A 26,602-nucleotide genomic window follows, 5' to 3' on the forward strand; every position below is an offset into this window, starting at 1 on the left:
GACTACCACTCACTCGGCCACGACCCAATTATAACTAACATCAGGGTTGGGAGTGAGGAATCACGGAAGTACAATGCAACTCAATATACCATGAGAAGGGCTCTACAAGTCTTTGAAATAGAGGAAATGAAATCAATTTACAAAAGAAGTCATTTCACAATTCAGATTCAATTTAATTACTCATAAAGGAGTATAATCAAAGCTACCACTCACAAGTCTTTGAAATAGAGGAAATGAAATCAATTTACAAAAGAAGTTATTTCACAATTCGGAATCAATTTGGTTACTCATCAACCCCTCGTAATTCCTCTCAATGTTCCCTCAAATGCGTGCACAAGATAATCAAGTATGGAGAAACAAAATTATAGAGGAATCTACTACAATATCAATCAATATGCACAAGTGGAATCAATTCACACTTGGCGGTATTCATGAAAATGAATTAAGGATGCTCATGGTGCAAAGTACATGACTCCCACTCACCTGTCAATCCGGCACAGCCCTGATACGCCTCCAAAAATCTACAGCAGGCAGTGGGAAACTTCTTCCTCTTGTTCCCTAGCTTCTTGCCCAACTGTGACATGCATTTACAATACATTTAGTTTTGTATCAAGGGCTATAATCTACGTGCCAATTATAATATAGGGGACTTTAATTAATTCAACTCCCCCGTTCCCTAAATCTTTTCTTTTCTTTTCTTTTTTCTTTTTCTATTAATTAACTCACCATTTATGTGTATTAGGGACTCCCTTGCATGAGTACAAGCTCCCTTTTAGCTTGATCTAGGCTTAATACTCTATTATAGCATGAAATCCCTTATTTTCCACCCGGATGAACAGTAACCCGGACCGACAGCCGGTTACTTCATCTCGGGTTTGATCCACTTTCCAGACTCCAAATTTGATGAAATTTTTACCTAACATTCTACACTCATAGGGGATTCCAAAGAGGTAACATGCATTGCTATCGGAGGTCGTTTGACCCCCTAAATAATTCGCCGAAGTTGGGACTTCGACACAGTTTTTCCGTAGTGCCGGAAAAATTTGTCAAAATCCGATTCTTCCTCTTTTAACCGCCTCTACAACCCTTATCCGACCCCTCTAGACTATATTCACCCTTTGTATAGCCTAATGTCATCAAAAGACTAGATAGAGATGGATATTTACCTTTTTCTTTTTGGAAATCGAGGTCCTTGCGTAGAGGAGAAGGAGATCTACACTTTTCCCTTCAGCTGGAAGTGCAACCGGGATCCCTTTCCCTCTCGAATCCCCTTCCTCTTCTTCTTTCTTCTTCTTCTTCTTCTCTTTTTCTTTCTTTCTTTCCTCTCTGTTTCACGCCTGAGACTCCCTCTCTCTCGGTTTCATTCCACCGACAGCACAACCCTCTAATTAAATCACATCAAAACACTATTCACCCTTTGTTTAATATTATTAAATTCCCATTTTGCCCTTGCCACTTCGATATATCTGCAATTATGCCATTATCTTTTGATTCCTTCCCATTTTGCCCCTAACACTTCAACGCATCTACTATTATGCCATTAACTTTTGATTCCTTCCAATTTTACCCCTTATATCAATTTTAAAGGAGTATTCTATCCCTTTTTTATATAAAAATATATATAAAAAAAATTTTTGGGGTTATTACATCCTCCCTCCCTATATAAAATTCGTCCTCGAATTTAAAAGAGTAAATTACCTGATTACTCAAAGGGATGAGTATATCTACTCTTCATATTCTGCTCGGTGTGGTATTGGGAATCAAATAAATTGGAAGTGTTTTACCTTCTATTTCTACCACACAGGTAGGATACACATACTTCGCTTTTATACTATCCCCTACAGGTGTACTAATAGCTAAGAGAATATGCATTAATATCTTATCCTTAGCTAACTTTTTAGCAAAATAAGGGGATACAAATGAATGGGTAGCTCCAGAATCAAATAACACTCTAGCTTTAATCTTATCAATGAGGAGTATACCTGTCATAGCTGCATTCGATGCCTGTGCCTCCTGTGGATTTACCGTGAACACCCTTCCTTGCCCTCTGCCTACTGGAGCTGACAGTTGAGATGGTCCAGCACTCTGCTGTGATGTTTGTGCTTGACCTCTACCTCTGCCTACAGGCTCCCTACTACTAGGCCTGTCCATCTACACAGAAGGATAGGATGCTAAAGGCACAAACTGCTGGGTGGCACCCTGCGGGCATTCTTTGAGAAAATGACCCGGCTGTCCACATCTGTAGCACACTCCCTGACCCATTCTGCATCTGCCAGGGTGCTGCTTCCCACATATGCCACATACTGGCCATGATTGGAACTTGGATTCCGTTCTGGCCATAGTGACCGGAGGACGAGGTACTGATGGCAGAAAAGTATTTTGTGATTGACCTCTTTCCCTCCATTTCCTCTTACGTGGGGCAGGTGGAGCTGAGCGTACAGACTGCTCTGTCGGGCCCTCCGAGAGATCTACTCCCTCAGATCTATTTCTACTGCTTTGCCCTTTCCCCATACTCATTTTCCTCTGTTCTCTTTCAGCTCTTTCCTCTTTGTTTCTGGTCTCCCACTGTTTTGCTTTATCAATTAGCCTAGACAAGGTGGGGACCTCTACTGCCAGTACTGCATTATAAAGCGGGAAAATCAGACCCTGCCTGAATCTTTCTATCCTGGCAGCTTCAGTGGGGATGATGTAAGGAGCATACTTCCCCAATCTAGTGAACTCACGAGCGTACTCAGATACGCTCATTCCGGGCATCTGCTTCAGCCTCTCAAACTGAAGAGCCCGATTCTCCCTCTCAGCCGGAGACAAGAACTCATCCATCACTGCTTGCCTGAACTCTTCCCAGGTTGGAGGATTCCTACTGTACAATCTGTCCTCCACTTGTCTCTGGTACCAGTCTCAGGCATCTTCCTTCATTGTAAGCCCTACAAGTTCTATAGCTCTTGCATCAGAACAGGGCAGTCTCCGTATCATCTTTTCAGTCTCCTCCAGAAATCTCTGAGGATCTTCACCTTTTTCCCCCTTAAACTCCGGGGTTCTGAGCCTCAGAAACTCCTATACAGTAATCCCCTCATCATCTAGAACCCGCCTGGCCAAACTTCTTGGCACAGGTACAGGAGGTGGGATAGATACTACTGATGGGGCAGGAGGTTTCCCCCGAGCAATCTGCTCCCTCAGAGCCTGATTCTCCGCCAGTAACTGTTCCATCAATGCATCTCTACTTCCTACCTCTCCTTGATCATCAACCCTCCGTCTATCAGCAGGAGGAGGTTTTTCTCTTTGGGGCTCGACATGTGCAGAACCCGCATCCAATGCTATATCTGGCTCCATTTTCCTTGGAAGTATTCTTTATATGTCTCTAAAAGAGTTAAAAAGAGAGGGCGGTCGTTACACACTGAGTCATAATATATTTTACTGAACTGTAAATGACTCATAAATTAACATACAGAAAAATCCTATGCTCCATAGTATAATCCTATACTTAATCCTGACTCACCCTATTGCTCTGACAGGACTCTTCTTAACCTTTGCTCTGATACCACCTCTTGTCACGACCCCCGCCCCGTTCCCGGCGGGCCGCCGCGACGGTCCTAGGGTGCGGGTAGGCATAAGGCCACCAGCCACCGCGTAGAACCCTACTACCTATCAATCATCAATAAATCTTGAAAAATTTGGCATGATGCATGCACAAAATGATCACTTTTCCTATAGTGATCTGTCAGGATTATCTCAATACATACAACACACTACCTGTCAGAGCAGCAATCACATAATCCGTCACAATATAACCTGGACAACACATGTATCATCACAGGCATACAACTGATCTGCACATATATATATACCTGCTCTCCAATCCATCCATGGTCAAACCCATATCCACAACAGGATCTATGACTATAACTATACACTATATACAACAGAAGGTTTATAATACACCAAAAGGTATAAACCTCTATCTAGATTATACTATACTATACTATGGAGCGGCACAGCTAGCAGGCAATCTCTAATCCTGCTCTTCTCTATACAATACCTGCCCTGCAATCAAAAACACCAAACTGGGGAGTGAGTATATAAATACTCAGTGAGTGGAGTAGAGAGTACTATGCACATGAGACAAAATATAATCATGGCTCGAGATGAAATCTCAAGAGCAATAACAAGATGAACATGATCTCAACATAGAGAATATGGAGTAAATCATCAATATCACCACAATCAATATCAACTCATCTGAAGCATATATGGAATAATCAAGTAAACATATATGCTACTCATGAATATGCTCAACAGATCATAATGCTGGAACATACAAATCAGGTGTCAATATGCTGAAATCATCACTAGACAGCTGTCGGGAGGTGGGTTTTACGCCCCAGGCGAACCAGCAACAACTCCCTACTGTCACATGCATATGCAGGATAAGACACCATACCGATAACATAAATGCTAGACAGCTATCGGGAGGTGGGTTTTACGCCCCAGGCGAACCAGCAACAACTCCCTACTGTCACATGCATATGCAGGATAAGACACCATACCGATAACATAAATGCTAGACAGCTATCGGGAGGTGGGTTTTACGCCCCAGGCGAACCAGCAACAACTCCCTACTGTCACATGCATATGCAGGATAAGACACCACACTGATCATATAAATGCTGGCCAGTATCCAGAACAGAAATCCATCTCACATCTACATACTAAACGGCACCTCGCGGGAATTCTACATCCGCGGAAAGCCATACTGCACCTCGCGGGGTCTTACTATGCCCGGCGGCAAGCAGAATATAAGTCGTAGGACCGGCCGATCCTACGCCTAGGGCCGTGTCCCCCCTAGGAAGGGACTGGGCTCCGCCCACCCAGAAGGCTACTATGTGCACAAAGGCCGATGTTCAGCCCCATCGACTATAGGTGTCCTGCAGATACTGCCAAGCCATGCATAAATGACATAATGCACCCTCCCAATACTCTACTAAAAAGGAGCATAATCAAGACTACACTCACTCGGCCACGACCCAATTATAACTAACATCAGGGTTGGGAGTGAGGAATCACGGAAGTACAATGCAACTCAATATACCATGAGAAGGGCTCTACAAGTCTTTGAAATAGAGGAAATGAAATCAATTTACAAAAGAAGTCATTTCACAATTCAGATTCAATTTAATTACTCATAAAGGAGTATAATCAAAGCTACCACTCACAAGTCTTTGAAATAGAGGAAATGAAATCAATTTACAAAAGAAGTTATTTCACAATTCGGAATCAATTTGGTTACTCATCAACCCCTCGTAATTCCTCTCAATGTTCCCTCAAATGCGTGCACAAGATAATCAAGTATGGAGAAACAAAATTATAGAGGAATCTACTACAATATCAATCAATATGCACAAGTGGAATCAATTCACACTTGGCGGTATTCATGAAAATGAATTAAGGATGCTCATGGTGCAAAGTACATGACTCCCACTCACCTGTCAATCCGGCACAGCCCTGATACGCCTCCAAAAATCTACAGCAGGCAGTGGGGAACTTCTTCCTCTTGTTCCCTAGCTTCTTGCCCAACTGTGACATGCATTTACAATACATTTAGTTTTGTATCAAGGGCTATAATCTACGTGCCAATTATAATATAAGGGACTTTAATTAATTCAACTCTCCCGTTCCCTAAATCTTTTCTTTTCTTTTTTTTTTTCTTTTTCTATTAATTAACTCACCATTTATGTGTATTAGGGACTCCCTTGCATGAGTACAAGCTCCCTTTTAGCTTGATCTAGGCTTAATACTCTATTATAGCATGAAATCCCTTATTTTCCACCCGGATGAACAGTAACCCGGACCGACAGCCGGTTACTTCATCTCGGGTTTGATCCACTTTCCAGACTCCAAATTTGATGAAATTTTTACCTAACATTCTACACTCATAGGGGATTCCAAAGAGGTAACATGCATTGCTATCGGAGGTCGTTTGACCCCCTAAATAATTCGCCGAAGTTGGGACTTCGACACAGTTTTTCCGTAGTGCTGGAAAAATTTGTCAAAATCTGATTCTTCCTCTTTTAACCGCCTCTACAACCCTTATCCGACCCCTCTAGACTATATTCACCCTTTGTATAGCCTAATGTCATCAAAAGACTAGATAGAGATGGATATTTACCTTTTTCTTTTTGGAAATCGAGGTCCTTGCGTAGAGGAGAAGGAGATCTACACTTTTCCCTTCAGCTGGAAGTGCAACCGGGATCCCTTTCCCTCTCGAATCCCCTTCCTCTTCTTCTTTCTTCTTCTTCTTCTTCTCTTTTTCTTTCTTTCTTTCCTCTCTGTTTCACGCCTGAGACTCCCTCTCTCTCGGTTTCATTCCACCGACAGCACAACCCTCTAATTAAATCACATCAAAACACTATTCATCCTTTGTTTAATATTATTAAATTCCCATTTTGCCCTTGCCACTTCGATATATCTGCAATTATGCCATTATCTTTTGATTCCTTCCCATTTTGCCCCTAACACTTCAACGCATCTACTATTATGCCATTAACTTTTGATTCCTTCCAATTTTACCCCTTATATCAATTTTAAAGGACTATTCTATCCCTTTTTTATATAAAAAAATATAAAAAAAAAAATTTTGGGGTTATTACATCCTCCCCCCCTATATAAAATTCGTCCTCGAATTTAAAAGAGTAAATTACCTGATTACTCAAAGGGATGAGTATATCTACTCTTCGTATTCTGCTCGGTGTGGTATTGGAAATCAAATAAATTGGAAGTGTTTTACCTTCTATTTCTACCACACAGGTAGGATACACATACTTCGCTTTTATACTATCCCCTACAGGTGTACTAATAGCTAAGAGAATATGCATTAATATCTTATCCTTAGCTAACTTTTTAGCAAAATAAGGGGATACAAATGAATGGGTAGCTCCAGAATCAAATAACACTCTAGCTTTAATCTTATCAATGAGGAGTATACCTGTCATAGCTGCATTCGATGCCTGTGCCTCCTGTGGATTTACCGTGAACACCCTTCCTTGCCCTCTGCCTACTGGAGCTGACAGTTGAGATGGTCCAGCACTCTGCTGTGATGTTTGTGCTTGACCTCTACCTCTGCCTACAGGCTCCCTACTACTAGGCCTGTCCATCTGCACAGAAGGATAGGATGCTAAAGGCACAAACTGCTGGGTGGCACCCTGCGGGCATTCTTTGACAAAATGACCCGGCTGTCCACATCTGTAGCACACTCCCTGACCCATTCTGCATCTGCCAGGGTGCTGCTTCCCACATATGCCACATACTGGCCATGATTGGAACTTGGATTCCGTTCTGGCCATAGTGACCGGAGGACGAGGTACTGATGGCAGAAAAGTATCTTGTGATTGACCTCTTTCCCTCCATTTCCTCTTACGTGGGGCAGGTGGAGCTGAGCGTACAGACTGCTCTGTCGGGCCCTCCGAGAGATCTACTCCCTCAGATCTATTTCTACTGCTTTGCCCTTTCCCCATACTCATTTTCCTCTGTTCTCTTTCAGCTCTTTCCTCTTTGTTTCTGGTCTCCCACTGTTTTGCTTTATCAATTAGCCTAGACAAGGTGGGGACCTCTACTGCCAGTACTGCATTATAAAGCGGGCAAATCAGACCCTGCCTGAATCTTTCTATCCTGGCAGCTTCAGTGGGGATGATGTAAGGAGCATACTTCCCCAATCTAGTGAACTCACGAGCGTACTCAGATACGCTCATTCCGGGCATCTGCTTCAGCCTCTCAAACTGAAGAGCCCGATTCTCCCTCTCAGCCGGAGACAAGAACTCATCCATCACTGCTTGCCTGAACTCTTCCCAGGTTGGAGGATTCCTACTGTACAATCTGTCCTCCACTTGTCTCTGGTACCAGTCCCAGGCATCTTCCTTCATTGTAAGCCCTACAAGTTCTATAGCTCTTGCATCAGAACAGGGCAGTCTCCGTATCATCTTTTCAGTCTCCTCCAGAAATCTCTGAGGATCTTCACCTTTTTCCCCCTTAAACTCCGGGGTTCTGAGCCTCAGAAACTCCTGTACAGTAATCCCCTCATCATCTAGAGCCCGCCTGGCCAAACTTCTTGGCACAGGTACAGGAGGTGGGATAGATACTACTGACGGGGCAGGAGGTTTCCCCCGAGCAATCTGCTCCCTCAGAGCCTGATTCTCCGCCAGTAACTGTTCCATCAATGCATCTCTACTTCCTACCTCTCCTTGATCATCAACCCTCCGTCTATCAGCAGGAGGAGGTTTTTCTCTTTGGGGCTCGACATGTGCAGAACCCGCATCCAATGCTATATCTGGCTCCATTTTCCTTGGAAGTATTCTTTATATGTCTCTAAAAGAGTTAAAAGAGAGGGCGGTCGTTACACACTGAGTCATAATATATTTTACTGAACTGTAAATGACTCATAAATTAACATACAGAAAAACCCTATGCTCCATAGTATAATCCTATACTTAATCCTGACTCACCCTATTGCTCTGACAGGACTCTTCTTAACCTTTGCTCTGATACCACCTCTTGTCACGACCCCCGCCCCGTTCCCGGCGGGCCGCCGCGACGGTCCTAGGGTGCGGGTAGGCATAAGGCCACCAGCCACCGCGTAGAACCCTACTACCTATCAATCATCAATAAATCTTGAAAAATTTGGCATGATGCATGCACAAAATGATCACTTTTCCTATAGTGATCTGTCAGGATTATCTCAATACATACAACACACTACCTGTCAGAGCAGCAATCACATAATCCGTCACAATATAACCTGGACAACACATGTATCATCACAGGCATACAACTGATCTGCATATATATATATACCTGCTCTCCAATCCATCCATGGTCAAACCCATATCCACAACAGGATCTATGACTATAACTATACACTATATACAACAGAAGGTTTATAATACACCAAAAGGTATAAACCTCTATCTAGATTATACTATACTATACTATGGAGCGGCACAGCTAGCAGGCAATCTCTAATCCTGCTCTTCTCTATACAATACCTGCCCTGCAATCAAAAACACCAAACTGGGGAGTGAGTATATAAATACTCAGTGAGTGGAGTAGAGAGTACTATGCACATGAGACAAAATATAATCATGGCTCGAGATGAAATCTCAAGAGCAATAACAAGATGAACATGATCTCAACATAGAGAATATGGAGTAAATCATCAATATCACCACAATCAATATCAACTCATCTGAAGCATATATGGAATAATCAAGTAAACATATATGCTACTCATGAATATGCTCAACAGATCATAATGCTGGAACATACAAATCAGGTGTCAATATGCTGAAATCATCACTAGACAGCTGTCGGGAGGTGGGTTTTACGCCCCAGGCGAACCAGCAACAACTCCCTACTGTCACATGCATATGCAGGATAAGACACCATACCGATAACATAAATGCTAGACAGCTATCGGGAGGTGGGTTTTACGCCCCAGGCGAACCAGCAACAACTCCCTACTGTCACATGCATATGCAGGATAAGACACCATACCGATAACATAAATGCTAGACAGCTATCGGGAGGTGGGTTTTACGCCCCAGGCGAACCAGCAACAACTCCCTACTGTCACATGCATATGCAGGATAAGACACCACACTGATCATATAAATGCTGGCTAGTATCCAGAACAGAAATCCATCTCACATCTACATACTAAACGGCACCTCGCGGGAATTCTACATCCGCGGAAAGTCATACTGCACCTCGCGGGGTCTTACTATGCCCGGCGGCAAGCAGAATATAAGTCGTAGGACCGGCCGATCCTACGCCTAGGGCCGTGTCCCCCCTAGGAAGGGACTGGGCTCCGCCCACCCAGAAGGCTACTATGTGCACAAAGGCCGATGTTCAGCCCCATCGACTATAGGTGTCCTGCAGATACTGCCAAGCCATGCATAAATGACATAATGCACCCTCCCAATACTCTACTAAAAAGGAGCATAATCAAGACTACCACTCACTCGGCCACGACCCAATTATAACTAACATCAGGGTTGGGAGTGAGGAATCACGGAAGTACAATGCAACTCAATATACCATGAGAAGGGCTCTACAAGTCTTTGAAATAGAGGAAATGAAATCAATTTACAAAAGAAGTCATTTCACAATTCAGATTCAATTTAATTACTCATAAAGGAGTATAATCAAAGCTACCACTCACAAGTCTTTGAAATAGAGGAAATGAAATCAATTTACAAAAGAAGTTATTTCACAATTCGGAATCAATTTGGTTACTCATCAACCCCTCGTAATTCCTCTCAATGTTCCCTCAAATGCGTGCACAAGATAATCAAGTATGGAGAAACAAAATTATAGAGGAATCTACTACAATATCAATCAATATGCACAAGTGGAATCAATTCACACTTGGCGGTATTCATGAAAATGAATTAAGGATGCTCATGGTGCAAAGTACATGACTCCCACTCACCTGTCAATCCGGCACAGCCCTGATACGCCTCCAAAAATCTACAGCAGGCAGTGGGGAACTTCTTCCTCTTGTTCCCTAGCTTCTTGCCCAACTGTGACATGCATTTACAATACATTTAGTTTTGTATCAAGGGCTATAATCTACGTGCCAATTATAATATAGGGGACTTTAATTAATTCAACTCCCCCGTTCCCTAAATCTTTTCTTTTCTTTTCTTTTTTCTTTTTCTATTAATTAACTCACCATTTATGTGTATTAGGGACTCCCTTGCATGAGTACAAGCTCCCTTTTAGCTTGATCTAGGCTTAATACTCTATTATAGCATGAAATCCCTTATTTTCCACCCGGATGAACAGTAACCCGGACCGACAGCCGGTTACTTCATCTCGGGTTTGATCCACTTTCCAGACTCCAAATTTGATGAAATTTTTACCTAACATTTTACACTCATAGGGGATTCCAAAGAGGTAACATGCATTGCTATCGGAGGTCGTTTGACCCCCTAAATAATTCGCCGAAGTTGGGACTTCGACACAGTTTTTCCGTGGTGCCGGAAAAATTTGTCAAAATCCGATTCTTCCTCTTTTAACCGCCTCTACAACCCTTATCCGACCCCTCTAGACTATATTCACCCTTTGTATAGCCTAATGTCATCAAAAGACTAGATAGAGATGGATATTTACCTTTTTCTTTTTGGAAATCGAGGTCCTTGCGTAGAGGAGAAGGAGATCTACACTTTTCCCTTCAGCTGGAAGTGCAACCGGGATCCCTTTCCCTCTCGAATCCCCTTCCTCTTCTTCTTTCTTCTTCTTCTTCTTCTCTTTTTCTTTCTTTCTTTCCTCTCTATTTCACGCCTGAGACTCCCTCTCTCTCGGTTTCATTCCACCGACAGCACAACCCTCTAATTAAATCACATCAAAACACTATTCACCCTTTGTTTAATATTATTAAATTCCCATTTTGCCCTTGCCACTTCGATATATCTGCAATTATGCCATTATCTTTTGATTCCTTCCCATTTTGCCCCTAACACTTCAACGCATCTACTATTATGCCATTAACTTTTGATTCCTTCCAATTTTACCCCTTATATCAATTTTAAAGGACTATTCTATCCCATTTTTATATAAAAAAATATAAAAAAAAAAATTTTGGGGTTATTACATCCTCCCCCCTATATAAAATTCGTCCTCGAATTTAAAAGAGTAAATTACCTGATTACTCAAAGGGATGAGTATATCTACTCTTCATATTCTGCTCGGTGTGGTATTGGGAATCAAATAAATTGGAAGTGTTTTACCTTCTATTTCTACCACACAGGTAGGATATACATACTTCGCTTTTATACTATCCCCTACAGGTGTACTAATAGCTAAGAGAATATGCATTAATATCTTATCCTTAGCTAACTTTTTAGCAAAATAAGGAGATACAAATGAATGGGTAGCTCCAGAATCAAATAACACTCTAGCTTTAATCTTATCAATGAGGAGTATACCTGTCATAGCTGCATTCGATGCCTGTGCCTCCTGTGGATTTACCGTGAACACCCTTCCTTGCCCTCTGCCTACTGGAGCTGACAGTTGAGATGGTCCAGCACTCTGCTGTGATGTTTGTGCTTGACCTCTACCTCTGCCTACAGGCTCCCTACTACTAGGCCTGTCCATCTGCACAGAAGGATAGGATGCTAAAGGCACAAACTGCTAGGTGGCACCCTGCGGGCATTCTTTGACAAAATGACCCGGCTGTCCACATCTGTAGCACACTCCCTGACCCATTCTGCATCTGCCAGGGTGCTGCTTCCCACATATGCCACATACTGGCCATGATTGGAACTTGGATTCCGTTCTGGCCATAGTGACCGGAGGACGAGGTACTGATGGCAGAAAAGTATCTTGTGATTGACCTCTTTCCCTCCATTTCCTCTTACGTGGGGCAGGTGGAGCTGAGCGTACAGACTGCTCTGTCGGGCCCTCCGAGAGATCTACTCCCTCAGATCTATTTCTACTGCTTTGCCCTTTCCCCATACTCATTTTCCTCTGTTCTCTTTCAGCTCTTTCCTCTTTGTTTCTGGTCTCCCACTGTTTTGCTTTATCAATTAGCCTAGACAAGGTGGGGACCTCTACTGCCAGTACTGCATTATAAAGCGGGCAAATCAGACCCTGCCTGAATCTTTCTATCCTGGCAGCTTCAGTGGGGATGATGTAAGGAGCATACTTCCCCAATCTAGTGAACTCACGAGCGTACTCAGATACGCTCATTCCGGGCATCTGCTTCAGCCTCTCAAACTGAAGAGCCCGATTCTCCCTCTCAGCCGGAGACAAGAACTCATCCATCACTGCTTGCCTGAACTCTTCCCAGGTTGGAGGATTCCTACTGTACAATCTGTCCTCCACTTGTCTCTGGTACCAGTCCCAGGCATCTTCCTTCATTGTAAGCCCTACAAGTTCTATAGCTCTTGCATCAGAACAGGGCAGTCTCCGTATCATCTTTTCAGTCTCCTCCAGAAATCTCTGAGGATCTTCACCTTTTTCCCCCTTAAACTCCGGGGTTCTGAGCCTCAGAAACTCCTGTACAGTAATCCCCTCATCATCTAGAGCCCGCCTGGCCAAACTTCTTGGCACAGGTACAGGAGGTGGGATAGATACTACTGACGGGGCAGGAGGTTTCCCCCGAGCAATCTGCTCCCTCAGAGCCTGATTCTCCGCCAGTAACTGTTCCATCAATGCATCTCTACTTCCTACCTCTCCTTGATCATCAACCCTCCGTCTATCAGCAGGAGGAGGTTTTTCTCTTTGGGGCTCGACATGTGCAGAACCCGCATCCAATGCTATATCTGGCTCCATTTTCCTTGGAAGTATTCTTTATATGTCTCTAAAAGAGTTAAAAAGAGAGGGCGGTCGTTACACACTGAGTCATAATATATTTTACTGAACTGTAAATGACTCATAAATTAACATACAGAAAAACCCTATGCTCCATAGTATAATCCTATACTTAATCCTGACTCACCCTATTGCTCTGACAGGACTCTTCTTAACCTTTGCTCTGATACCACCTCTTGTCACGACCCCCGCCCCGTTCCCGGCGGGCCGCCGCGACGGTCCTAGGGTGCGGGTAGGCATAAGGCCACCAGCCACCGCGTAGAACCCTACTACCTATCAATCATCAATAAATCTTGAAAAATTTGGCATGATGCATGCACAAAATGATCACTTTTCCTATAGTGATCTGTCAGGATTATCTCAATACATACAACACACTACCTGTCAGAGCAGCAATCACATAATCCGTCACAATATAACCTGGACAACACATGTATCATCACAGGCATACAACTGATCTGCATATATATATATACCTGCTCTCCAATCCATCCATGGTCAAACCCATATCCACAACAGGATCTATGACTATAACTATACACTATATACAACAGAAGGTTTATAATACACCAAAAGGTATAACCTCTATCTAGATTATACTATACTATACTATGGAGCGGCACAGCTAGCAGGCAATCTCTAATCCTGCTCTTCTCTATACAATACCTGCCCTGCAATCAAAAACACCAAACTGGGGAGTGAGTATATAAATACTCAGTGAGTGGAGTAGAGAGTACTATGCACATGAGACAAAATATAATCATGGCTCGAGATGAAATCTCAAGAGCAATAACAAGATGAACATGATCTCAACATAGAGAATATGGAGTAAATCATCAATATCACCACAATCAATATCAACTCATCTGAAGCATATATGGAATAATCAAGTAAACATATATGCTACTCATGAATATGCTCAACAGATCATAATGCTGGAACATACAAATCAGGTGTCAATATGCTGAAATCATCACTAGACAGCTGTCGGGAGGTGGGTTTTACGCCCCAGGCGAACCAGCAACAACTCCCTACTGTCACATGCATATGCAGGATAAGACACCATACCGATAACATAAATGCTAGACAGCTATCGGGAGGTGGGTTTTACGCCCCAGGCGAACCAGCAACAACTCCCTACTGTCACATGCATATGCAGGATAAGACACCATACCGATAACATAAATGCTAGACAGCTATCGGGAGGTGGGTTTTACGCCCCAGGCGAACCAGCAACAACTCCCTACTGTCACATGCATATGCAGGATAAGACACCACACTGATCATATAAATGCTGGCCAGTATCCAGAACAGAAATCCATCTCACATCTACATACTAAACGGCACCTCGCGGGAATTCTACATCCGCGGAAAGCCATACTGCACCTCGCGGGGTCTTACTATGCCCGGCGGCAAGCAGAATATAAGTCGTAGGACCGGCCGATCCTACGCCTAGAGCCGTGTCCCCCCTAGGAAGGGACTGGGCTCCGCCCACCCAGAAGGCTACTATGTGCACACAGGCCGATGTTCAGCCCCATCGACTATAGGTGTCCTGCAGATACTGCCAAGCCATGCATAAATGACATAATGCACCCTCCCAATACTCTACTAAAAAGGAGCATAATCAAGACTACCACTCACTCGGCCACGACCCAATTATAACTAACATCAGGGTTGGGAGTGAGAAATCACGGAAGTACAATGCAACTCAATATACCATGAGAAGGGCTCTACAAGTCTTTGAAATAGAGGAAATGAAATCAATTTACAAAAGAAGTCATTTCACAATTCAGATTCAATTTAATTACTCATAAAGGAGTACAATCAAAGCTACCACTCAAAAGTCTTTGAAATAGAGGAAATGAAATCAATTTACAAAAGAAGTTATTTCACAATTCGGAATCAATTTGGTTACTCATCAACCCCTCGTAATTCCTCTCAATGTTCCCTCAAATGCGTGCACAAGATAATCAAGTATGGAGAAACAAAATTATAGAGGAATCTACTATAATATCAATCAATATGCACAAGTGGAATCAATTCACACTTGGCGGTATTCATGAAAATGAATTAAGGATGCTCATGGTGCAAAGTACATGACTCCCACTCACCTGTCAATCCGGCCACAGCCCTGATACGCCTCCAAAAATCTACAGCAGGCAGTGGGGAACTTCTTCCTCTTGTTCCCTAGCTTCTTGCCCAACTGTGACATGCATTTACAATACATTTAGTTTTGTATCAAGGGCTATAATCTACGTGCCAATTATAATATAGGGGACTTTAATTAATTCAACTCCCCCGTTCCCTAAATCTTTTCTTTTCTTTTCTTTTTTCTTTTTCTATTAATTAACTCACCATTTATGTGTATTAGGGACTCCCTTGCATGAGTACAAGCTCCCTTTTAGCTTGATCTAGGCTTAATACTCTATTATAGCATGAAATCCCTTATTTTCCACCCGGATGAACAGTAACCCGGACCGACAGCCGGTTACTTCATCTCGGGTTTGATCCACTTTCCAGACTCCAAATTTGATGAAATTTTTACCTAACATTCTACACTCATAGGGGATTCCAAAGAGGTAACATGCATTGCTATCGGAGGTCGTTTGACCCCCTAAATAATTCGCCGAAGTTGGGACTTCGACACAGTTTTTCCGTAGTGCCGGAAAAATTTGTCAAAATCCGATTCTTCCTCTTTTAACCGCCTCTACAACCCTTATCCGACCCCTCTAGACTATATTCACCCTTTGTATAGCCTAATGTCATCAAAAGACTAGATAGAGATGGATATTTACCTTTTTCTTTTTGGAAATCGAGGTCCTTGCGTAGAGGAGAAGGAGATCTACACTTTTTCCTTCAGCTGGAAGTGCAACCGGGATCCCTTTCCCTCTCGAATCCCCTTCCTCTTCTTCTTTCTTCTTCTTCTTCTCTTTTTCTTTCTTTCTTTCCTCTCTGTTTCACGCCTGAGACTCCCTCTCTCTCGGTTTCATTCCACCGACAGCACAACCCTCTAATTAAATCACATCAAAACACTATTCACCCTTTGTTTAATATTATTAAATTCCCATTTTGCCCTTGCCACTTCGATATATCTGCAATTATGCCATTATCTTTTAATTCCTTCCCATGTTGCCCCTAACACTTCAACGCATCTACTATTATGCCATTAACTTTTGATTCCTTCCAATTTTACCCCTTATATCAATTTTAAAGGACTATTCTATCCCTTTTTTATATATAAAAAAAAAAAAATTTTGGGGTTATTACAGATATAGCCAGAACTGGCTTAGGGACTAAAAGTAGCTCTAAGATAAGCTTTTTAATCTAGCACAAATAGTATCTAAAGCAACCAACTCGGCCTCCATGGTGCTTCGAGATATAGTAGTTTGCTCGGATGATCCCCAAGTAACGACAGCATCGTCGAGAAGAAAGAGATATCCAATGGTTGATTAAAGAACAAGAGAATCAATAATCCAATTTGCATCACTATAACCCTCAACCACTTCAGGATATCCAGTGTAAAAGAGATATATCAAAGGTTTGCTTAAGATATCGAAATACCTTTTCAACAACTAACTAATGAGATTGATCTGGATTTTGAGTATATCTACTTAGTCTTCCTACAACATAGGCAGTATTAGGTCTTGTCATGTTTGCCACATACAAAAAAAAACTTATGATTTGAGAGTATTTGATTTGATCAACTGGTTCACCTAAATTCTTTTTAAGATGACATTTGGATTATAAGGAGTAGATACAGATTTTGTTTAGAGTAACCAAAATTTTGAATTATTTTCTTGATAGAATGAGCAAGAGAGAGAGAGAGAGATAGCCCTTTACGGGATCTAATCAGTTTTATCCCTTGGATGATATCAGCTTTATCTAAGTCTTTCATGTGAAAGTCATTTGAAAAGAATTATTGATCTCAGATATGATTTTTAGAGACATTCCAAAGATCAGAATACCATCGACATATAAATAAAGGATCACACAATCATCATCGATGATTTTGGAATAGACACAGTTGTCATGATCATTGATGGAGAAACCAAAGAAAAGTTTGATTTTATCAAATTTTTTCTGTCATTGTTTAGGTGCCTATTTTAGACCATATAGGAACTTAACAAGTTTGCAAACTTTATTTTCTTGCACCTTTATAAAAAATCCTTCAAGATGTTCCATGTAGATCTCCATTTAGGAACGCAATCTTCACATCCATTTGATGAATGATCAACTTATGAATAGAAGCAACAACAATAAGGGTTCTAAGGATAGGGATTCTATCTATAGGAGAATAGGTATCAAAATAATATAAACTCTATTTTTGGTTATACCCCTTAGACATTAATTTAGCCTTATATTTTTCTAGTGATCCACCAGGTCTAAGCTTCCTACGGAATACCCATTATAACCTAATAGTTTACCACCTGGACGAAGATCAGTTATGATCCATGTCTGATTTTGGATAATTGAGTTGAATTCAGAGTTGATGGCTTCCTTCCAAAAAGAGTTGTCAGGTGATGACGTTGCCTCTGCAAATGTGGAAGGTTCACCTTCAACTAGAAAAGTAAAGAAACCTTCACTAAAGTCCCTTTCTTTTCTAGTCCTTGTGCTCCTTCTAGGTTCAGAAGGTCCATGATCAGAGTTAAGACCTCTTCCTCTTTCTAGAATCACAAGAAATCTTTGATTCAACAAGGCTAGGGTTAGATGATAGATCAAATTGAATTTCATTAGTTATTTGGTTTTTAAAAGAAAAATCATTTTTAAAATAAACAGCATCTCTAGCCTCGATGAGAGTGTTATTAAAGATGTCACTAATTTCAGAATTTATTATAAGAAATCTATTTGTACTACTATCCAAGAAATACCCTACAAAGATTGTATCTATAGTTTTAGGGCCATTTTTTTTCTTAGGTTCAGATTTACTTGCTTTAGCTAGGCACCCCCATACTTCGCAATCTAATTTAGAAGTTCTACCCTTTTGAGTTCAAAAGATGTCTTGTTACTATTCTTAAAAGGCATTCTATTTAGAATGTAACAGGCTACTAAAAAAGCTTCCCCCACAAGTTCTCGGATGCACACAAACTGATTAATATTAAATTAACCATGTCCATTAGCGTGTGGTTCTTTCGTTCTACTACACTGTTCGACTGTGGGGAGGAGTAACCTCATGAATGATCTCATGCTCTTGACAGAATAGGGCCATTTCATTGAACGTATATCCTCCACCTCGATCAGACCTAAATCTTTTAAAGATTTTTTTCAATTTGGGTTCCAGTTTCAGCCTTATAGATTTTAAATTTATCTAAGACTTCAATTTTAGATTTGATTGGATATACGTAACAATACCGAGAGAAATCATCAATGAATGTTACAAAGTAACGATTTCCTCCTTGAGTTGGAATTTTGGTAAAGTTACACACATCACTTTGAATAAAATCAAGAAGGTTAGAACTTCTATTAACATATTTGAAAGATTTTTGAGTACTTTTGGCTTGAACACATATTTCACATTTGATCATGAATCTTAGGGATCAAATTTAAGTTAGTCATGTGATGGATCCGATCAAAATTCATATGACCAAGCCTACTATGCCAAATATTAGAAGATTCAAAATTTAGAATAAAAGAAAGATCTTTATTAGAATCTTTAGGAATTGCACTTAATTTGAATAGACTTTCAGATACAAAGCTTTTTCTAACAAACTCATTATTACAAATGATCATAAGATTATTAGAATCTAATGTAATATTATAGTCTCTAGATACAAGAAGAGATCTACTGATGAGGTTCCTCCTAACACTAGGGACGAACAACACTTCATAAAGGATTAAAGTTTTCCTAAATGTCATCTTGAGGTCCACTCGTCCTTTTTCCTAACACTTGTGCTGAGGAGTCGATCCAAGCATTACATCTCCTCCACTTGATTCCTAAAAGGTGGAGAACCCGGGACAATCAAAACAAATATGTACATTAGCTCCAGAAACAAGCCACCAGCCACAAGAAGAATAGATAAGGAGTGCCATAGGATTTTGACTTTCTAACCTGAAAGAAGATCCAAAACCATTTTCAAATATATTCAATTGAGATTTAGGTGATCCTTTCTTCCATGGTTTAGTCTTACTATAATAGCAGTCCTTCGGCATATGAGTTGTCTGCTTGCACACAAAGCAGATGTGCCTTTTAGCTTCTAATTCAGATGGTTATGGCTTCCAAGAAGTTTGGAGGAAGAGACAAGGTTTGAAGAATTCTGGGTTTTAGGTTTGAAGAATTCTAGGCTTTTTTCTTTTTTACAAAATTTTCCTCAAGGTTTGAAATAGATATGATTTAATTTAATCAAATTTATCTTGGGTCCAAAATCGGATTTAGGCTTATATTTAAATCGATGCTCTTCTTCGATCTTGATTGAGTCTATAACTTCTGATAGGGTTAAGTCACCTTGCTTATGACTTAACTTACGAGAAAAACTCGACCAAGATAGAGGGAGAGAATCAACCAAAGCTTGAACTCTATAATTTTCGGAGAATTTACAACCTATCCGTTCAGCCTTTCTAAGAAGATCTTGAAATTCATAAATTTAGATACTAATAGATTTAGAATCCACCATAACATATTTACGGAATTTGGATACGTTGAACCGATCAAGACCGACATCATCCAATCCATATTCCATTTCAAAAGCACCCCAAAGCTTCTTAACCGATTTGGTAGAAAGACATACATCATATGGAGAATTAGCAAGATCCTTTGGCGCCAATAGAACTCAATTTCTTCATGGGTTTTAGAGTGAGAGCCAGGTGATCCAGAATTTGAGGACAAGGTGAGAGTTGAGAGGTTGATCCAGATGACAGTCTAGGATCAGAAAATTCTATGCTAGAGATCAACCCTAATGTGGTTACCCAATATTTTACTTCGCTTTGACACCTTTAAAAAGAAGACCCACTAAAATTTTTGGGTTTGATTGAACTATGATCATCAAAAAAAGCCATTTATGAAGTTTTGTTTGCTTAATTTGTTCTGCAAATACAAGTTTCAAGAGATTTAGCCCTATGTTTGAATAGTTAATTAATGACTTTTAATAATATAATTCTAGATTTTGAAATAAATGTAATAAAGAGCTATAATAATAAAATGAAATAAACAAGGTAATGCATGCTAGACGTGTGTAACATCAAAACAAGGTGTAAAATGTTTCCTTTTGAACAATGAATCAACATTTGATTTTTAAACTCATTATAAAATGAAATAAATTTTATGTGGTAGTTCTTACATATTGTTCATCTACCATGTTAAATGATGCACTGCAAGTCCATGACCAGTTAAAATCAGCAAACCTTTTAAAAGAACACCTTTGTGATGACAAAACAGATATTTTATCTACCCAATGTACCATTCCGGAGAGGCTTTTCACAAATTAATAGATAACAAAAAATGTACCATTAATTGTAACATTAAACTTCAAGTTTTAGTAGGAAGGACTTTATAGTAGTTAGGTTTCAAAGTTCTCCTAGAAGCTTCAATGTGGAAACAGTAAGTTAATCCACTTCTTCTCTATTGTTCACATATTTTTACCCCAGCTCCCCCCCCCCCCCCCCCCCCCCCCCCTCTACAAAAAAAGAAAAAGAAAAATCACAATACCTTATTAATATTAAAAGAAACAATTTTAACAATTTCCAGGGTTAATCTATTTTAAAACCCTTTCTAATTTTTTATCCTTTTACATTTCGCAACTTTCTTCTGATGAAAGTATGGTTCTAGAAATGATTAATTCCTGATTTATGACAACCATTGATGCACATCAACATAAGCCAGCACAACAGTATTCAAACTATCCATCATTGCTCCACCTTTACGAATGTGTCTAATGACTTGTTCTAGTGCAGGGGATAGTACATGAATAAATAACAATAAAGCTAAGTTACTACTACCTTCTTGAACATGTCAGTTTTCCCCCAAAATTTCCATTGTTGTCCCATTACTAGACATGGTTCATTGCAATGCTGTCTTATATGAATACAAGAACAAGCTGGAAGGCCCTTTAGAGTTGACCTTTAGTCATGTCACTGGGGAAGAAAAACCACTAATTCATCAAGATTGCTTCCACGGTCCAAATTTCCATCAATGAGGATATTGACCACAAAAGGAAAAAAAAAAAACAAGAAAGCTTCTAATGGATACTAGCTAGAATCACTGCATACTTAAAGTTTTTCTGTTCATCACCAAATTATAGGATTTCCTATCTGTCTCCAGAAAGTTTCATCTTCTTTTCTTCAAAGAGAAAATATAAGGCTTAAATAAAACAAAAAAGATACTTTGTACAAGGTTAATTTCAAATTTTATTTCGAAGTTCAAGCCTTTTCATCATTGAATTGCATATGCTTATGATTCTTCAGGATAATCAGGCTTAAGAACTCATTAAGTACTTATTATTTTGCAGGTAATTGCTTCCTAAATTCTATATTTTCTAGCCAAATTGATAATTTTTATAGGAATTTTTTCCCTGATTGGAAGCATGTAAAATTAAGTAATTTGGATAAGAAAGTAAATATCAAGATACAAGGACATCATCCCATTCCAGGTAAACTACCAGCTATGATGGAACTGACAGGCTCATCAGTAGCAATTCCTGTTGTACCAACCGCCACTAAGGATGCTCCAGCAATAAGAAGACCAAGTAACGGCAGCACCATCCCGCATAACATTTAGCAGTTTCGAGGTAAAAAAGATAACTTCAGCATTAACATATCATGAAAAATGTCAGTATTCAACTTGTAAGCAAATAAGTTCGAATGATTATCTCTATTTATTTATTTATTTATTTATATCCCTCTTCTAGAGGAGAGACATTCTAAAGATAAAGTAAATCTTTCTGTTATTGTGAACAGCGATCACCTGTGTCATAACTGCAACTGATGTTGAATCATGGCCATGGCAAACATAACCACGCAATTTCATTCCTCCACATGCTGCACCTTTCCTGACACCATTTATGAAGATAAATGCATAAGCAGAAGAACGTATAATAATAAATACCTAAGCAGAAGGATAAATAAAGATCCAAATAAAACAGGCGCAAGCAGGAAAAAGTTATAAAAGATCCATATAAACCAGGCACTGAATCAATAAAAGTATACCATTATAAGGCTATAAAGCAAAAGCTAAGGATGAATCAAGATTGCAACTTTCCGTTTCTGTACTCTCCTGACCTCCAAAGCATATGTGGAATCACTCTAGTACTTTAAAATGATGATTGATATAGCAAAATAAACTTCTATTATGTGAATTCAAACATATGCATCGCGTATAAAGTAGAAGGCAACTTCATGAGTGCAAAAGCTGTTTCATCCATGCAGTAAAAGCCACAAAGAGCTGCAATCATGCTTTTATCCAGATACAAGCATATGCATGTGATGTGAAACAGAAGGTGACCAATTGCAAGAGCAGATATTCAATTATAACATTTCATGCAAGCAAAGACCAGATTATGTTTGTGGCATCAAAAGTAGTGCATGCATGACAGTTACTTTTCTTTTTGATGCAAATAAAAGTGTCCCTTTTAACAATAAGAATCCAGCAGAAGCAGACTGCTGCATGAGAGGTGTTCCACCAGGAACATCTACATCGCTGCAATGAAGAGACAAATATATGCATTCATGTGATCCTCTAAAGGCTTCAGCATTTTGTTTATTTAAAGAGGCAGAAAGAAGTTATAAAGACATACTTTATATAGTTTTTAAAATGCAAATGCACATCCTCATAAATCATCGAGGTCAGCTCCATCACAAGGTTGGGGCGTTTAAGCTGATATTTACGAACAAATTCAGGATCATGAAAGAGCTTCCTACAGAGTCTGCACAGTGCCTTCTTGAATTTGCCAAAGGTTCGGAATTAATTGGGTAAGCTTTGGGGACAGCAGAAAAGCAGATTATTTTCCTTTTCTGGATCCCTGCAGTATCCTTTTCTTTCACCATCAGCATCTGGTTCATCCTCAGAGTTCAAATCAATAATCAATGCAAATGATAAAGCTGTTTGGCCAGGCCTACTACATATCAAACATCAAAAGAAGTTGAGGCTTGTTGCTGGAAATTGGACCCGGAGGTGACCGCAAACCGAGGAGAAGCTCCGGCTGGTGGTGCGGCGGCGGACGACTGTCTCCGGCGGACCTGCAAGAAGCCTGTGGCCGGGGTTCCGGCGCCGGCCCTCCGATGCTTAAGTCAGAGGGAGGTTTTTAATAGAGAGAAGTAATGGAGAGAGGTAAGAGAGAAAAGTAATGGCCGGGGAGGTAATGGAGAAAGTCCCTCTTTTTGGAGGAAAGAGGAGGAAGCCCCCTGCCTCGCCAGCGTTCCCCCCTCTTTATAGGAGGGGGTGTGGCAGTTACTCATCCTTGATTGTGATTGCGCATATCTCGGATTAAATAGGTTACATTAGATGGCACGGGCGTTCAAATTAGCTGGCAATCGGTTGAAATAGTAGGAATTCAAATTTTGACAGCTGTGGTGGCAGAGACTGCGGGATTTGATCCCGAATATGAAGGATTTGGTGCTCCCTTCTTTATGTGGGCGTTCCGCGCTCGGCCTTATGAGGTCGCTTTTCTGAGCTCGGCTTTCTGAGGTCATGCCTGCTGAGGTCGTGCATGCCGAGATCATGCTTGCCGGGGTCACGCCTGTCGTCGGATTAGGGTGCTCTAATTGTATTTGTGGGGTGGTCCATTTTTTCCCCAACACTATCCCCCAACTTCCGAGTTCGAGCTGTTTTTTGGCTTGGGCGAAGGAAGTAGTCCAATCGTCGATCGTCCTATAATATAGCCAAATGTCTATGGAGATGTATGTGCCAAGTAGGATGTACCTCTCGTGCAGTCGAAGCTAACGGCCTTAAGCCGAGCTAAGCGACTCTGCTCCGAGGTCGACTTCAGCGGCCTTCTTTGGCTTGTGGTCAACTCAGCAGGGTGCCCCTACTCAGATCGGGGCGCGTTGTCGTAGGAGGCGTTGAATGTCGTCGAAGGGCGTTGAATGGTGTCGAAATGGCGTTCCGAGCTTGGTCGGGGCATCCCAAGCTTGGTCGGGGCGTCATCGAGTAGTTCCCGAGGTCGAGGAAACCTTAGCTCGCGGTCGACTCAGCGGATTATCCCGAGCTTGGTCGAGCATCCTGAGCTTGGTCGGGGCATTATTGGAGATACATACAGGAGACGGGCCTCATCCGTTGGCGATCGTGCGCCCCCACTCAGAGCGGGGCAACGTTGGAGATAGAGATACTCGTAAGTCTTCTTTTGCATTCTCCGACCTGAAAATAGGTAAAATATTGAAATTATTTAAAGCCAAAGTGGCGTCCTGTACCTTTTGGAGATATTTTGATGGCTTCCGAGCTTCGAAGTCCCTCAGGACTTAGCTCGGCACCAGCCTTCTGAGCTCGACCTTCTGGGGGAGGCGTTCTGCGCTCATGCTTCTAAGCTCGGTTTTCGAGCTTGGCCTTCTGAGCTCGGCTCTTAGTGAAAGCACCAGCCGTTAAGGTCACGAAAAACGAAGGTCGGCCTTGCATCGTGAGGTATTGTCCACTCTGGGAGGGTCCGTGTAGGTACCATGCCCCCGCATGGTTTCGTTCCTTCGATGCGGGATCTAGTCCTGCTACCAAAAAGGGCCTTCCTGGCCTGGCGACTGAGCGCCGTCCTGAGGACTTACACCCATGAGGAGGGAGTACATGCTGGTCTCTTACTTGCTGCAGGCCTTGATGATCCGAACGAGGGAAGTGGGGACACGTAGCCTTCGTCCTGATCGCAGAACAAAAGAGAAGAGTTTGAACGGCAATGGGATTTAATGGGAAGAATCTGGTGGGTCCTCTGTTACAGACACTGTACCCTTTGCCACAGAGGCTTACAATCCCATTTTAAAACTTCATAACTTTCCTACTCTTTTCCCTTCAGATCTCATTTTTTATTTCTCTTCCCCTCCAACTTGTTGATATGAGACTCGGGCTACTACTTCTCACTGGTTCCCCCCACGTCCCACGTCGTTGCAGCGGGAGCCGTGCCTGATTCGAGATGGCTCGGGAGAAAGTTTCTTCCTCCGCTTAACGTAAACCCGTGGAGGAGGCACAGGAGGGGCCTCCACTTGTTGCAGACTTTGGACTGCAGTGGCTAGCGTTTGGACTTTGTTGCACCAGCGCGTCGAACTGCTCGGGTTGGACTTGTAGAACTTGATCTGCCGGAGGTCTTGGTGGTGGATTCTGGACTGAGCGTCCAGAACTTGGTGCATGATGCCGGAAGGTATAAGAGACTCCTCTGCTCCTTAGTCTCATGATCACGACTCGGGCCCTTTCTCTAGCGCCAACTGTTGCTGGAAATTGGACCCGGGAATGACCGTGGACTGAGGAGGAGGAGCTCCGGCTGGTGGTGCGGCGGCGGACGGCTGTCTTCGGCGGACCTGCAAGAAGCCTGTGGCCGAGGGTTCCGGCGCCGGCCCTCCGATGCTTAAGTTAGAAAAAAAATTTAATAGAGAGAAGTAATGGAGAGAGGTAATGGAGAAAAGTAATGGCCGGGGAGGTAATGGAGAAAGTCCCTCTTTTTGGAGGAAGCGCCCTGCCTCGCCAGCGTTCCCCCCTCTTTATAGGAGGGGGTGTGGCGGTTACTCACCCTTGATTGCGATTGCGCATATCTCGGATTAAATAGGTTACCTTAGATGGCACAGGCGTTCAAATTAGCAGGCAATCGGTTGAGATAGTAGTTATTCAAATTTTGACAGCTGTGGTGGCGAAGACTGCGGGATTTGATTCCGAATATGGAGGATTTGATGCTCCCTTCTTTATGTGGGCGTTTCGCGCTCGGCCTTATAAGCTCGGCCTTATGAAGTTGGTTTTCTGAGCTCGGCCTTCTGAGGTCATGCCTGCCGAAGTTGTGCATGCCGAGATCATGCTTATCGGGGTCATGCCTGTCGTCGGATTCGCGTGCTCTGATTGTATTTGTGGGGTGGTCCATTTTTTCCCCAACAAGGCTAGACATTAAATGTGCACGTACAAGCATAGGCTGTGATAAACATCTTGCAGGTCCGAAGTTCCACCTCTAAGAAAAAATTTCTTTGCAGCAGTCCTAGCATGCCCTTTCCTTCTGTATAATGTAAATGCAGCAAATATAAGATGGGCTACTATGTTGAAGTAGGTATAACTGAGTAAAGCAACTGAAAAATTGTTAAAGAAATAGGAGAAATCCAAATAAACATTTGATTTCATATGAAATTTTGCCCCTGTGCC

General features: G+C 41.7%; 1 protein-coding gene across 11 annotated transcripts in view; it reads right to left on the bottom strand.

Annotated features, from left to right (window-relative positions):
• Window positions 1-26,602, bottom strand: part of LOC103701495 — a 37,106-nt gene that overhangs the window by 6,863 nt on the left and 3,641 nt on the right. For 3 of the 11 annotated variants that reach the window (XR_003384571.2, XM_039128640.1, XM_008783571.4), the window contains 2 exons: window positions 22,256-22,340; window positions 21,680-22,092 (listed from right to left, as the gene is read on the bottom strand). Coding sequence is in view for 5 of the 11 variants with exons in the window: in XM_039128640.1 (XP_038984568.1) it covers window positions 22,066-22,092; window positions 22,256-22,340 (112 nt within the window). In the remaining 6 variants the exon portion in view is untranslated. Of the gene's footprint in view, window positions 1-13,992; window positions 14,034-21,679; window positions 22,341-23,084; window positions 26,460-26,602 lie in introns of those variants that run through there. The other 8 variants (XR_005512681.1, XM_039128631.1, XM_039128628.1 and 5 more) reach the window with 5 other exon arrangements.

Source organism: Phoenix dactylifera, chromosome 1 (assembly GCF_009389715.1).
Source record: "Phoenix dactylifera cultivar Barhee BC4 chromosome 1, palm_55x_up_171113_PBpolish2nd_filt_p, whole genome shotgun sequence".
Lineage (NCBI taxonomy): Eukaryota > Viridiplantae > Streptophyta > Magnoliopsida > Arecales > Arecaceae > Phoenix > Phoenix dactylifera.